The 15152-nt window shown below is 51.0% G+C and overlaps 1 protein-coding gene across 5 annotated transcripts; it reads left to right on the top strand.

Annotated features, from left to right (window-relative positions):
* Window positions 1-752: 752 nt before the first annotated feature.
* On the top strand, window positions 753-14589 carry PAN2 (poly(A) specific ribonuclease subunit PAN2). Of its 5 annotated transcripts, none has more exons than XM_043446690.1 (26): window positions 753-1004; window positions 1648-2053; window positions 4651-4820; window positions 4931-5051; window positions 5192-5269; window positions 5888-6155; window positions 6666-6909; window positions 7109-7205; window positions 8025-8144; window positions 8354-8473; window positions 8750-8878; window positions 9007-9206; window positions 9302-9450; window positions 9570-9676; window positions 9875-9973; window positions 10079-10152; window positions 10259-10406; window positions 10831-10974; window positions 11100-11159; window positions 11381-11471; window positions 12039-12196; window positions 12293-12436; window positions 12566-12745; window positions 12871-12964; window positions 13232-13429; window positions 13922-14589. In XM_043446690.1, the coding sequence occupies exons 2-26, from the start codon at window positions 1772-1774 to the stop codon at window positions 13954-13956; spliced, it is 3510 nt and encodes a 1169-aa protein (XP_043302625.1). In that variant the 5' UTR covers window positions 753-1004; window positions 1648-1771; the 3' UTR covers window positions 13957-14589. The 5 variants fall into 5 exon arrangements, with proteins under 5 accessions (XP_043302625.1, XP_043302622.1, XP_043302624.1 ...); XM_043446687.1 differs by having other exon boundaries at window positions 754-1004; window positions 6567-6909; window positions 9305-9450; XM_043446689.1 differs by having other exon boundaries at window positions 755-1004; window positions 6567-6909; window positions 9305-9438.
* Window positions 14590-15152: the final 563 nt, after the last annotated feature.

Here is a 15152-nt window from a genome sequence, read left to right as displayed (position 1 = left end):
ACACTGAGATTCTTTAAAACTGTCTTCTCTATGAGGAATCCCATCAACGTGGCCCTCTATGTAGCCTTTAGAAACTGAATTAAAATACCCTACAGACATCTAACATTCTGTATCTATTCCAAAACAGTTCAAGCTCCGAGTTATACCCCCAAGAATCCTTGAGTAGGTGTTGACACTAAATCTGTTAATTCTGGGGAAGGGAAACGTCTCAATCTGCTGTGTCTTGCCCCCTGAAGAATAATGTTCAGCTCCACGAGCTAGGGGATTTTATAGCTGAGGGTTCCTGCTCTCTGGAAATATTACCGGCGATTCTGGGGAGGGAATAATCACAGATGGGAGTTTCAGACGGTTGCCTTTAGAATCGTAGAAGATGCAGCTACTTGGGTCGTGTTAGGAGACTTGCCTCCCGCTTCCTTTTTTCTCTCCCATGCCTGAAAATGATAGGAAATGCCGGCAGGTTTCAGGAGTAACAGGGTCGGAGGTGGCGAAGTGCTCACAAGAGTACCACGGGGAGAGGGGGTGGCCTGGGCCGTACTGGGAATATCCAGCAATCGATTCCCACTGCTTTGCTTTGGGCTCCCCTTACTTTAGTCTGGAGCTATACGGAGCTTGAAAGTTCGGGCTCCAAGCCTGGGGCTTTCTAATTTCGTTTTTAAATAAGACAAAGGTTACTCTCACACCACCGAACAGAGACAAGGTTCCGACCCGTTTGTCCCTATCCGCGCCCCGTAGGTCTTGTTTTCCTCAGCGCGCGCGTCACACGTCTTCTCGCGGGTCCGGCTGTACCTGGCTGCTCCCGATTGGCTGAGGTAAGCCTCTCGCCCTTCCTAGTTGGAAGCTGCGACTGGGAGTGCACCGCCCTTTCCGTCCTAGAGTTTGGTTGAACCTGAGGCGCGGGGGAGAAGTGGGGAAACTGGAATTTCCCGCGGAGCTGACGGCGCTTGCTCTCCCCCTACTCGTTTTAATTCCACGCGCTCCAAAATATCCGCCATGGAGAAATCTTGGTAATGACCTAATCCCCGTAAGCATCCCAGGAACACATCTGACCCCTGCCCTAATCCCTCCCCTCCCCGCCGCCGGGGGAGAATTATGGGTAATTGATTTTTCTGGTTCCCCCAGAGAATTCTGGGTAACTAGTTATTTCCTTCACGTCCCCCTTACCCCCCGCCCCAACTGTGGGTAACTGGCCATTCTTACTTTCCCCTAGCGAATCCTGGGTAGCATTGCAGAGGATTCTGGGAAACTGACTTATCTCGTTCTGCCCTTTCAACCGTCTACCCCTGTCCCTAATTCTAGGAAACAAGCACTCTGCCCCGCTCTGCCTAACCCCTGCCCCCGCAGTTGCTGCTCCTGCCATTGACGGTTCAGGGACGAACCAGGCCTGAAGGAGGGTGGAAAGCAAGTCAGGGACTCAGTTCCCTGGTGGGACGCTGGGAGTGCAGAGTACCTTAGAAGAGAAGAGCAAGGGACCACACCTTTTCCCACCTCTGCCCCGGTGCCCATTCCCTTCCTGGCTGTTTCACCCCCTGCCTTGTATTCTTAAATCTTCTGCTTGCCTCACCTCCGTCCTGCCAGTAAAAACCTAGAACTCACGCAATACGAGCTCCTGGGCCTACCCGTGACTCAGCCCGCTCTTTGCCTTTGCAGGTCAGGATGTCCATTCTAGGCCCACTGATGTCCTGCTGAAGGTTGGGTCAGGCATCCAAAGGGGCTGTGGCAAGGGAGGGTGAGTGACGCGGGTCAGTCCGCTGCTGTCGTCGTCATCACCATCATGAACTTCGAGGGTCTGGACCCTGGACTGGCAGAGTACGCGCCGGCCATGCATTCTGCCCTGGACCCTGTCCTGGATGCCCACCTGAACCCGAGTCTGCTACAGAACGTGGAGCTGGACCCGGAGGGAGTGGCCCTCGAGGCGCTCCCAGCCCAGGAGTCAGTGCACATAATGGAAGGCGTCTACTCTGAGCTGCACAGTGTGGTGGCTGACGTGGGTGCGCCTGTCTCCGGCTCCCACTTTGACTTGCACGAGGAGTTGCTGTGGGTGGGAAGCCATGGGGTAAGAACTGTACCCCTTCGTAAGGGCTGAAAGGAGAGATCGGGGGCCTCTTACCTGGTTTTAGCCCAAGAACAGCTGCTTTGCAGGGAGCCAGAACTGAGTTGAGGTGATGGAGTTAGCTGGGTCTCTAAATCAAGCCAAGAGGAGGGGAGGGGAGGGAGAAGGAGGGAGTCATAGAATGCAGAGATGGATTACATAGGTGTTCTTATTCAGAAGGTATCCCACTTCTTCCACCATTTGCCCATTCCATGCCCTGATTAATCTTGATAACTGTAGCCATTCAGTTAGTCTATAGCCATCTGAATACAGTCTCTAATGCTCTTCCTGTTTTCCATTTTTATAATTATAGGATGTTTTCTTTTTGACCATGCCAGCCACTTTCTGGGATCTTAGTACCCCTGACCAGAGATCAAACCCGGGCCTGGGGCAGTGAAAGCATGGAGTCCTAACCACTGGACAGGCAGGGAATTCCCTAATTACAGAATGTTTAACTCCTGTTTCTGCACATATTACATGGAATCATTTTGTCTTTGGCTGACTTTAATTTCTCTGGGAGCAGTTATCATTGTTAATTTTTAAAAATGTATCCATATTGCCAATATGCTTGGGAGCCCAAAGATTTTGTAAGAAATAACATGGCATGAATTGTTTTTCTGTTGGAAAGAGTGACTTTTTTGGTAATGCATTCATTTCACTGGGCAGTGTCTACGACTAGACTAGGCTCAGGGAATAAAGCTTAGTAAAACATACTCTTTGCCGTCAAGGAGGTCACAGGACAAAGGGAAAAAGCCCAAGTATATGAACATAATTTTATGGCATTTTAAAAGAAACTAAAGTGTTTAACTTAATAATTATGAATTTGGGATATGAACTTAATAAATGCCAGCTGGATAATAAATGCCAATTGGATGTTGGTGAGCATAGAAGAGAATCAGAGTATCTCCAGAAGGAAGTGACACCTGAGCTCGTCTTGAGAGATGCGCAGGAGCCAGGTGAAGAGGGGGAAATTCCATTTTGGCAAAAGCAGTGGAATAAACAATGATTCCCAAGATAGTACACAGCTTGGTGATTGCACAGTGCAGGAACTACAAGCAAGTAGGGTTTACTGGAATGGAAGATGAAGCTGAAGAGTTAGACTTTTCTTCAGCCAGTGTTTTTGAGCACCTTTTAGGTGCCAGACCTTGTTCTGGAGTCTAGATTTTGAATAAGCATTTTAAGAGACAACAGAAACATATTTATGACATATCCTTAAGAAAAATAGGATCCCTAAGAAAAGTACTGTGGAGTTAGGGGGTTGAGGTATTGAAGGGTGTGAGGTGTTGCTGTTTTAGATATATAGTCAAGGGAAGGACTTTCCGATAAAGTCACACTTGAGTGGAGACCTGGATGCAGGCCAGGATGTCCATTCTAATCTCCCTAGAAGGAAGGGAGGGAACCATGCAGTTATCTGTGGGAGGACATTCTAGAAAGCCTTATAAGCTCTTTTAAAAGAGCCTGGACTTGATTCTTTAGCCCACTAAAGGTTTTTATCCAGAATGACGAGGTCCAGTTTGCGTCTCAGGTGGAGTGCTGAGGTAGTAGCATAGAGTTTGATTTAAGGGGGATGGGACAGGACTCCGTGAGGTCAGTGCACAGGATTTTGTGGTAGTTCACCTAAAATGTGATGAAGGCCTGAATGAAGCACTGTAGATTTATACCTCAGAACAGATTTGGGAAGTATTTAGGAAGTTAAATGAAATTTAAGTCGACTACCAGTGACTTATTCCACTGGGTAGATCATGGTACCATAGGGAATACAGTTAAGAAGAATTGAAATGGGGGGAAATGTTGAGTTTGATTTAGGATGTAATGAGTTTGCATTCTTATGGAATAGCTAAAGAGAGGCATGTGGTAGGTATTTGGATGTACAAGTCTGAGGCTTGAGGCAACGGTCTGGGCTAGGGGAAAAAATTAGGATTCATCTGGTTTAAGCTGAATGTTTAAGCCTTAAGAGTGGGTAAACTTATCTAGGAAGAAAAGTAGAGTGAGAAGATGGTGGGCTTGGAATAGCCATGTTTCAAGGGTGGTCATAAGGGCTGCACATAAGGAGAAGACATGAGCTAAGAGTCAGGAGAGAAACCAGGAGTGGATGATGTCACAGGGGCCAAGGGTGGCATGAGTTTCAGTCTGTCTGTCCCAGCCTGCGACCCACAGGACGCGTCCCCAGACGGCTGGTAGAGACGAGGGCTTGACTGGGGGACACAAGACTGCCACCTAGCCAGTGGAGGATTGGACCTATGTCCCTAACCTTCTGAGCACTGTTCTAACCAACTGAGCCATTACCCATTCAGCAGGGTCATTGTGAGGATAAAATGAGGTGGAGTTTATAAAAGTACTTTGTAAAGCATTATATGAATGTAAGATAGTATTCTCAGTGTTTCTATCATAAGTATAAGATACTATATCATGTCATATCACATAGGATTGGTGCCTAGCCTTATGCCTTAGTCACTACTAGCCAGAAAGGAAAAACTGAGCGATGTCTAGTTCTCTGATTTGTATCTGGGATGGCCTTGCCCCTCCACTCAGGGTGTCTTTCATCTTTTTGTCCACTACAGGGCCATGCCACATCATTTTTCGGCCCAACTTTGGAGCGGTACTCATCATTTCAGGTCAATGGCAGTGATGACATCCGCCAGATCCAGAGCCTGGAGAATGGCATCCTTTTTCTTACCAAGAACAACCTCAAGTATATGGCCCGAGGGGGCCTCATTATATTTGATTACCTGTAGGTGGCTTCTTACCTCTGGACTGGGGAAGGGGACCCCTCACAGAGTGGGAAGGGTGAAGGATCGGAAACGTGGGACACCCTGGCCCTGAGCTCTGCCTCCCCCGCAGGCTGGATGAGAGTGAAGACATGCACAGCCTGCTGCTGACCGAGAGCAGCACGCTGCTCGTGGGGGGGCTGCAGAGCCACGTGCTGGAGATTGACCTCAACACCGTCCAGGAGACCCAGAAGGTGCAGGCGGGACGCAGGCAGGGCCTGAGGTCACCGGGGGCAGCATGGGCTGGAAATGCCTATGATGCGCGTGTGACCTTTCTGTTCCTTTGGTCTGTGGGAAGAATCATTCTCACGGGTTTCTCCCGCTTCCCTCACAGTACGCAGTTGAGACACCTGGAGTCACTATCATGAGACAGACGAATCGCTTCTTCTTCTGTGGCCACACATCTGGCAAGGTGAATGACCAAGTTCCATTTTTCCTCCCACCTTGGGGCTCTGTTTCACCAGATAGGTGATTGGGCTCTGTCTTTTACTCAATTCTGGGGCTGTAGTTGGAGAGCTGGGAGGAGTGAATTGAGTTCCTACTCAGCCATGTTATACTATGAGATTATCTTTGAGCCTGATATTTTCTGGGGTAAATGGGGTATCTTAGAGGCAGAGGGGTAAAGGAGTTCTCTTTGGGGTCCCTTCCAGCTCTTGGCTTCTCTTTTTGCTTTTTTTTGCTTTTTGCTTTTTTTGTGCTTTAATTGCGTGTATTGTGGTTCTAGTGGTATAGAACCTGCCTGCCAGTGCCGGAGACATAAGAGACGTGGGTTCAATCCCTGGGTCAGGAAGATCCCCTGGAGGAGGGCATGGCAGCCCACTCCAGTATTCTTGCCTGGAGAATCCCATGGACAGAGGAGCCCAGCAGGCTGCAGTCCACGGGGTCACAAAGAGTCAGGCATGACTCAGCGACTCAGCACACACATTGTGGAGCCTTAGTTGTTTCGGCGGGGACCTCACAGGGTTAGGTAGACGGCGGGTCCTATTCCTGATAACAGTGTTGGCAGACAACGAAGATGTCTCTTCTTCAGGTTTCTCTGCGAGATCTCCGTACTTTTAAGGTGGAGCATGAGTTCGATGCCTTCTCAGGGAGCCTGTCGGATTTCGATGTGCATGGCAACCTGCTGGCCACCTGTGGCTTCTCCAGCCGCCTTACCGGTCTGGCCTGTGACCGTTTCCTCAAAGTTTATGATCTGCGCATGATGCGTGCCATCACACCACTTCAAGTTCACGTGGATCCTGCCTTCTTACGCTTCATCCCTACATATACTTCTCGTCTCGCTATCATCTCCCAGTCAGGTATGAAGGGGATATAGGATGGGATAAGAGTTGATGAGTGAAAGAGGGGGTCTAGGAGCGAGAAGGAGTGTACTCCCTGAAATTTCTTTGCTGGGGAAAAAGTAACCACTCTAAGGGGTCTCAGGATCTCACTTAGGTTTGGTAAGAGATTAGAGCTTTTATTTTCTCCCTGGATGTGAAGAACACATATGCAAAGAATACAAGTAGCGCAAGCAGACAGCTAGAGAAGTGGCCTCCGGCGGGTAGCAAACTTTGTGATTTATGGGAGGCAGCAGATGGTATTTCCTCTTACCTCTAGGCATGGATTTGGGGCCCGTCTTTCCTTGACGCCAGAGGAAGAGGGTGGGAAGAGCGTCACAGGATGGCTGCCTGGCACCTTCCAGGGCTCAGTGGCCTTCTCCCCCTTCCCAGGGCAGTGCCAGTTTTGTGAGCCCACAGGCCTGGCCAACCCCGCAGACATCTTCCATGTGAATCCTGTGGGACCTCTGCTCATGACGTTTGATGTGTCAGCCAGCAAGCAGGCCCTCGCTTTCGGGGACTCCGAGGGCTGTGTGCACCTCTGGACTGACTCCCCTGAGCCGTCCTTCAACCCCTACTCCCGTGAGACCGAGTTTGCTCTGCCCTGCGTCGTGGACTCACTGCCGCCTCTGGACTGGAGCCAGGACCTGCTGCCTCTCTCCCTCATCCCCGTCCCGCTCACCACCGACACGCTGCTGTCCGACTGGCCTGCTGCCAACTCCGCTCCGGCTCCCAGGTGGAACCTCACATCCGGGCCAAGGGGCAAGGGGCAGGGCCAAGAGACCAGGGTTCTCGGCAAGCCCTGCTAGTATTCTGCGTCATGCCTGATTTTTGTCTACTCTTAGTATTTTCTTTTTTTTCTGGTCCCTTGGGGATTGGGGATTGGATGGGCAGACACTGCAGCCTTCAAGCCCTAGAACTATACTACATTATAGGCGAGCACCCCCTGTGGATGCAGAGATTCTACGCACCATGAAGAAGGTGGGCTTCATTGGCTATGCACCGAATCCCCGCACCAGGCTGCGAAACCAGGTTTGTTCAGAGGGGAGAGGGTGCCCCCAGCCCCAGCCCATTGGTGTTTCTCCTTTGTCTTTAGTTATTCTCCCTAGTTTTTGTTTTTAGTTAGCCAACAAAGGTTTTTGAAGCCTACTGAATTGAAGGTATTATACTAGGTGTTAGGGTTTGAATACATAGGAGATAGGGTCCTTGCTCTTTAGAAGTTTAGTGTTTGGTTGTTGGAGATAAGACCTATCCATGGCAGAAATTATTTATGTTCTATCGTTAAATGCTAAAGGAATGTTAGGAGCTGTTTAGAGAGAAAAGGGTACTCTGGACCCAATTGGTCAGGAAGGGCATACTCCACACGGTGGGTGTTGAGCTGGAGGGATGAAAGATGGGTAAGTAGATCGTAACGGGAGCCTTTCAGGATGAGAGAACAGTGTTAGTAGAGGTCTCAGGAGGCCTAACTGACAGGGACCATGTTGGACCGGCCGTTAGTATTGGGAATCAATGTGAAATGAAGTTTGGAAGGGGTCCAGTTGGGAAGCTTTGTGCGTACCAGGGTAGAGCGGAAGTGATGCACCAAAAAGGCCGTACTGGGGGCTTAGCTCGGGGGCGGTGCGCTGGATGGAGTGGGTGGGGGTGCGGGACCCACTGTGGCAGCCTCGGCATCGCCCAGCTATGATGAGGTGGGGTGATGGCAGTGGGAATGAAAAGGCAGCAGTGGAGGCTGAAAACCGTGAAATTATTGGGTTCGGGACTTGGTGATTGCTTCAGTGTTGGAATAAAAGGTAGGCGGGACCAAAGATCATTATCCATCCAACAAGGGCTATCTCTTTTTAAAAACCCTAGATTCCTTACCGACTCAAGGAGTCTGACAGTGAATTTGACAGCTTCAGCCAGGTCACTGAGTCACCAGTAGGGCGGGAAGAGGAGCCACATCTCCACATGGTCTCTAAGAAGTACCGCAAGGTGCTGGGGGATACCGAGGAGGGGGCCCTCTGGGATGTGGGGACAGGTTCCTGGGAAAGGGGGTCATCGCAGAAAGGATTGGAGGGCTCCTTCAAGAAGCCTCTACCTATCATTCTGGACTTGGGAAGGGCCTGGGGGAAGGTTATGGTCACCGCAAAGATTTAGGAGGCTCTGGGGACATCATCTTGCTCAGACTATTTCTGCCTCAGGTGACCATCAAATACTCCAAGCTAGGGCTGGAGGACTTCGACTTCAAGCACTACAATAAGACTCTGTTTGCTGGATTGGAGCCCCACATCCCCAATGCCTACTGTAACTGCATGATCCAGGTAAGGCTGGGTATTCCCGCGACTGGAAGATGGCTGCTGCTTTTCTTCTCTCTGGGCCCCTCGACCCCCCTTTTTCCAGGTCTCCCTCACCACGTGGCCAAGTCCACTTGAGTCTCCTCTACCGTTCTCTCTTGCCCCACAGCCTTCACATCTCCCCCGCGAGCGCCGCTTCTTCAGTGGACTTGTGCTTTATGTTCTCCACCCACTCTGCGCCTCCCCATCGCCCTTTCTCCGTGTACCAATTGTCTGCATCAGATCTCCTGCTCTTCCCTCCAGGTGCTCTATTTCCTGGAGCCTGTGCGCTGTCTAATCCAGAACCACCTTTGCCAGAAGGAGTTCTGCCTGGCCTGCGAGCTGGGCTTCCTCTTCCACATGTTGGACCTCTCCCGAGGCGACCCCTGTCAGGTCAGTGCCTGGAGGCCTGGGGCAATAAAAGGGGAGAGGAGGGGGATAGCAGGCAGGGTCCTCACTCTCGCCAGTAATCACAGAAGAGGAAATAACCCTTTTCCACCGACACACTTCCTGGATTCCAGGGCAGTAATTTTCTTCGAGCATTCCGCACCATTCCTGAGGCCTCAGCCCTCGGTTTGATTTTGGCTGACTCAGATGAGGCTTCGGGCAAGGGCAACCTGGCCAGGCTCATTCAGAGGTGGAACCGCTTCATCCTCACGCAACTTCATCAAGATTTGCAGGAGCTGGAAGTACCCCAGGCTTACCGAGGCGCTGGAGGCAGGTATGGAACAGTTAAAGCCACCACGACAGGCCCCCTTGTGACTTAAGGGGTGTCCTGACTCCTCAGTGTGCATATCTTGCCCTGTCCACTCTTAGCAGCTTTTGCTCATCCGGGGACTCTGTCATTGGGCAGCTGTTCAGCTGTGAGATGGAAAACTGCAGCCTCTGCCGCTGCGGCAGTGAGACCGCGCGCGCCTCCTCCACCCTGCTCTTCACGCTCTCCTACCCTGAGGGTAGCAACGGCGGTAACCCTGCAGCTGGGGGGTGCCCCGCCAGGCGTCCTGAGACACCAAGGGGCAGGGTGCTGGGGGGCTCCCGGTGGGGACAGGGAGGACCTGGAGTGAAGCATCCAGTTTCCCCGCAGATAAAACCGGGAAGAACTGTGACTTTGCTCAGGTGCTGAAGCGAAGCATCTGCCTGGAGCAGAATACGCAGGCCTGGTGTGACAACTGTGAAAAGTACCAGCCCACGGTGAGTGGGCGCTGGCCCTGGGCCAGAGTCCTGCCACGTGTGGTCTCACCCGGGACAGACGAGGTCAGCACCACCGTCCAGAGATCTCTAGTGGGTGGGAAGAACACCAGCTGGAGGAAGCAGCCCCAGGCTTAAACTGTTCCCGTCCAGGTTTCTTTCCCTGTGGGCCGCCTGCCATTCCTTGTTTCCTCCTCTCAGATCCAGACCCGCAACATCCGCCACCTGCCAGATATTCTCGTCATCAACTGTGAGGTGAACAGTTTGAAAGAAGCTGACTTCTGGAGGATGCAGGCTGAGGTCAGGACTTAGGTTGCAAGTAGGGCTCTAGGAGCACGTTTAGTTTTAACCTCCATATATGACTCGTGTTCTCCGAGGAACTGGATGTTTTCTCCTTGTGTGCAGGTTGCCTTCAAGATGGCAATCAAGAAGCATAGTGGAGAAATGTCCAAGAATAAGGAGTTTGCTTTGGCTGATTGGTAGGTGGTGTCTGTAGAGTGGTCAAAGGATTGAGCTACCCAGTGGCCCCTCTTGTCACTGGTCAGATCTCCTCAGGACAAATTTCCGATTCTCTTGTCCTGATAGGAAGGAACTAGGCAGTCCCGAGGGCATGCTGCTGTGTCCCTCCATTGAGGAGCTGAAGAATGTCTGGCTTCCTTTCTCCATTCAAATGAAGATGACCAAGAACAAAGGGCTGGATGTTTGCAATTGGACTGATGGGGATGAGATGCAGGTTGTTGAAAAACTGGGAAGAGGAGGGGGAATAAGGGAAAGAAGGTTGGGAAATTCCCTGGTGGTCCAGTGCTTAGGACTCGGCACTCTCACTGCCGGGGCCCTGGGTCCAGTTCCCTGGTCAGGGAACTAAAATCCCGTAAGCCTTGCGGCACGACCAAAGAACAGAAGGGAGAGATGGGGCAGAAGCAGGACAGGGGACAGGTGGGACTCAGTGCAGGGGAGAAAGAGAGCAAGGCCTCGTGTCACCAGCCCGGGCTTCTCGAGAGCGACTCAGTTCAGTGCTGGCAGTCACAGTTGGGCTAGGATGGAAAGTGCCCACCCTGGTCCCCTGTCCCCGTCCCCCAGGCCCCCTGTCCTCTCTCCCCACCCCCTTCCTTCCCCGCCCTTAAACTCAGCTTAGCAGCCTGGGTACGCCCTCACAGTGGGGCCCAGCCAGGGCAGAGGAGGCGCATGGTGTCCATGTGTACGACCTGATGGCCACTGTGGTGCACATCCTGGACTCGCGCGCAGGGGGCAGCCTGGTGGCTCACATCAAAGTTGGGGAGACCTACCACCAGCGCAAGGAGGTGAGTGGGGAGCCCAGGCAGGGGTGTGCTGGTGGCAGCCACAGCACAGTCCCAGTTCCGTCCTCACCTTGAGTCTGAGCAGGAATGCTCCAGCCATCACTTGGGCATCCTCTGTATCTCCACAGGGAGTTACCCACCAGCAGTGGTATCTCTTCAATGACTTTCTCATTGAACCCATCGATAAGGTGAGTTGTGACAGGTTCCATTTCCCCTTGCATCCCCCCTTCCCCTGGCGTCCTCACCCTCAGTACCCAGGAGGATGCCAGGCAGATTCAGGAGGGAGGGGTGGGTCCTCAACAGTAAAAGCATCAGCAGAGCTGAAGTCTGAGTCCTGTCTTCTCTCTGACTTGGGATAAAGGGGAAGAAAGGCGTATATGTCGGCCATTAGGTGCTTTTTCTTTTGTAGCATGAAGCTGTGCAGTTTGACATGAATTGGAAAGTGCCTGCCATCCTTTATTACATCAAAAGGAATCTTAATTCCAGATACAACCTGAACAGTAAGTGGGACAGTGTAGACCCAAGGGTGTGAGCAATAAGATTCATCTGCAGGAAGAGATCTGGAAAACAGCTTGTTAGGACTGGCAACCAGTGTTAATATTTCCAGAGACAGTAGAGTGATTCTGCTCATCAGGCCTTAAATTCAGAAGCTGGGGATCCTGAGGGCGTAGTTAGAAGAGGTGATGAGGGGGGATATCTGAAAATGGCTAAGGTATAATATTGAGCTTTTCTCCAAGTAAGGATCTCTTCTTTTTTGTGTGTGTCGTAATAAACTATATTATTCTGGGCTTTCTTTTTTCTTTTTTTTTAATTCTGGATTTTCTGTGGTAAAGTCCAAAGTGAAAATCTCACTCCTTTGTGTTTTTTTTTCTTAGCATATTTCTTGATAATTTTCTGATTTGACCTGTTCGTCGGCCTGTTCTGTTCATCAGACATGATCTTTTTAGTCACAGGCTTTGATTATTGGGATCATGGTGTAGACCCAGTCTGTAGTCAGCCACTCTGGTTTCCCTCCCCTGATCCCTTGCCTCTCCCCAGCCATCTGTCTTCTGGATTCTCCCCTCCAGTTAAGAATCCTATTGAGGCAAGCGTTCTGCTGGCTGAAGCCTCATTAGCACGGAAGCAGCGGAAAACACATACTACTTTTATTCCCCTGATGCTGAATGAGATGCCACAGGTTGGGGACTTGGTGGGCCTGGACGCGGAGTTTGTCACCCTCAATGAGGTAACCAAGGCCAGAAGGGCGGGGTGTTGGGACAGAACTCTGGGGGCGTCAGGGGTCGCGGGCACTTCTCTGGTTTCCCTGTGGACTCTGACACAGGAGGAAGCAGAGCTCCGCAGCGACGGCACCAAATCGACCATCAAGCCGAGCCAGATGTCAGTGGCGAGGATCACCTGCGTCAGGGGCCAGGGGCCCAACGAGGGCATCCCCTTCATCGATGACTACATCTCCACCCAGGAGCAGGTATCAGGGGGGCGGGTGTGCAAATGTGAAAGACTGTGCTTTCACAGAAGGCCTCGAACCTGGGGACGAGCGGCAGGGGGAATTGTGCATTTCGCTTCTTGTGTGACTTGACCTTTTCTGCATCCCTAGGTGGTGGATTACTTGACTCAGTACTCAGGGATAAAGCCAGGAGACCTTGATGCCAAGATTTCCTCTAAGCACCTCACAACGCTAAAGTCTACCTACTTAAAGCTTCGTTTTCTCATAGACATTGGAGTCAAGTTTGTGGGTCACGGTCTGCAAAAGGACTTCCGGGTCATCAACCTCATGGTTCGGGCAGGGCTCTTTTAAGAGTCTTTCTTTGTGTGGGCCCCCCAGGGCATACATTGTGTTTTGGGAAAATGGGAAATTACGGATCCCCTGCATTCAGTCTCCCACTCTTTTATCCCTGGCAGGTGCCCAAGGACCAAGTCCTTGACACTGTTTATCTATTTCACATGCCCCGAAAACGAATGATTTCCCTGCGGTTCCTCGCTTGGTACTTTCTGGGTGAGTTCCCCTGCCTTGCACGTCCTGTGTGCGGCAAGAGCATGAAAACGGGTGAGCGGCCAAGGGACTGGGGGTAACCCTGAACCACGTTACAGGTGGATTTAATTGGCTTCAGTATCCCTTTTGTGCACTGGGGGTGGTGCTTGGCCCTTTCCCTTAAGGGCAGTCAGGGATCCTTTGTTGTTGATTGAGAGGGGATGTGAGTAGAGGACGTGGTCTTGCCTGCCGTTGCTGGGTCCCGAACTGCCCCACCTCTGCTGCCCCCAGACCTGAAGATTCAGGGGGAGACCCATGACAGCATCGAGGACGCCCGCACGGCCCTTCAGCTTTACCGGAAGTATCTGGAACTAAGCAAAAACGGCACCGAGCCCGAGTCCTTCCACAAAGTTCTCAAGGGCCTTTACGAGAAAGGTCGAAAGATGGACTGGAAGGTGCCCGAGCCTGAGGGCCAGACAAGCCCCAAGAGTAAGGCCTGGGGCGGGGCGGGGGAGCGGGTCTGGGGGGTTGTGAAGATTACAGCCGCCATAGTAACTGTGAAAGGGAAAGTGAAGTCGCTCAGTCCTGTCCGACTCTCTTCAACCCCGTGGACTGTAGCCTGCCAGGCTCCTCTGTCCATGGGATCCTCAGGCGAGAGTACTAGAGCGGGTTGCCATTTTTTTCCTTTTCCAAATAAGAACAGTGGTGATGCTGAAGCAGCACCGCCCCAGCCTTCTGTTTGTGATAGAAAGCACTTAACCGTTCACAAAGCGCTTCCTCCTTCCAATATTCAGTGAAATCAGAAATCAGTTTTATTGTTGAAGCTCTCTATTGGTCCTAACCTTCTCTTTCCCAATTCTAAAAACTTTGGGGGAGGTCCGTGCCTTCTTTTCTCCTGCATTTTTCCTTCATGAGAGGGGTCCCAGGTGCTTTTTCTCCCGCCTCCTGAGGAGTCAGCGCTCTTGGTTTTGTCTCTGACAGACGCAGCGGTCTTCTCTTCAGTGCTGGCACTCTGACCTCATGCTCTCCCAGCGAACAGCTCCCTCCCTTTAGCGTTCTGTGGCCCCAGAACTGGGAGATGAGCCCCAAGTTGGGTATGCCCTGTCCACTTCCAGATTGGACTTGCTCAGGGTCTACAGATGGTGCTATTAACAGAACTGGAATGCAGCGGAACTGCCGCAGAAGGTCTAGGAGCCAGACTCCTTCTTCATCCTTTGCAAAAGAGTGGGCCAGAAACCGCCTAGACTGACCCAGATGGAAAGTAATGCGTGTCCTTAATCACTGTCCTGGGGGTAATTAATACACAGGTAGAGAAGCTCCTGGAACCAAAACGCCCAGTTCCTACTGAAGTCCCAGACACTGATAGGATACAGCAGTAACTCAAGACCTAGCCTACGTCTGGCTGCTTGAGGACTGCTCAGAGGGGCCAGCATTTAGAGTCTGGTGGTCCCAGCAAACCAGTGTTGCCAACATCATCATTGCCAAAAGGGCCTTTGGGTCCTAGACAAAGCTTGGCTGCTGGCTTCACTCCTGCTGACAGCTGAGAAGCATCAGTCTTCCATCCACTCTCCTGTCCCAAGTTTTGTTTTCTTGCTATTTTTTTAAAAGTTTTAAAATGCATGTTTTGTAAAATAAAAACAAAAATATTATTGAGTGTCATCTATTTCATTAGAAATATCTGCACATGGGGTTCTCTGACTTCAGCCTCCTCTTCTTTGTGTTGGCTTTTTATTGGGTTGGCCAAGAAATTCCTTCAGCTTTTGAGTAAAAGGACACATTTTTCATTTTCACCAAGAACTTGGTTGAACAGTGTATCCACCATTTTGTTTCACTACCTTCTGCCATTTTTCAAGCAACTTCATAATTCCATTTTCCCAAAACTTTCCATCTTTTTGAGCAAAGAACTGTTCCAGGTGCCTTGTACAGTCTTCCAGAGGATTGAAATTTTTTTCACTAAGTGAATTTTGTAAAGACCAAAATGAATGGAAATCCGAAGGTGCGATGTCCATTGAAAACAACAGCTGCGTTGGAACTTCCCAGCCAAGCTGGAACAGTTTTTGCCTGGTCATCAAAGTCTTGCGTTATCCCAATGGAAGATTGTGTTTTTCTGTTAATTTGGGACACTTCCCATTGAGAGCTGCTGCCAGTTGATCTAACTGGGAACAGTACTTGTCGGACTTAATTGTTTGGTTTTCTGGAAGGAGCTCATAAT

The sequence above is a fragment of the Cervus canadensis genome, chromosome 25 (genome assembly GCF_019320065.1).
Source record: "Cervus canadensis isolate Bull #8, Minnesota chromosome 25, ASM1932006v1, whole genome shotgun sequence".
Taxonomy (NCBI): domain Eukaryota; kingdom Metazoa; phylum Chordata; class Mammalia; order Artiodactyla; family Cervidae; genus Cervus; species Cervus canadensis.
Note: the sequence above shows the minus strand (reverse complement) of the source record. Positions and strands in the feature narration are given on the sequence as shown.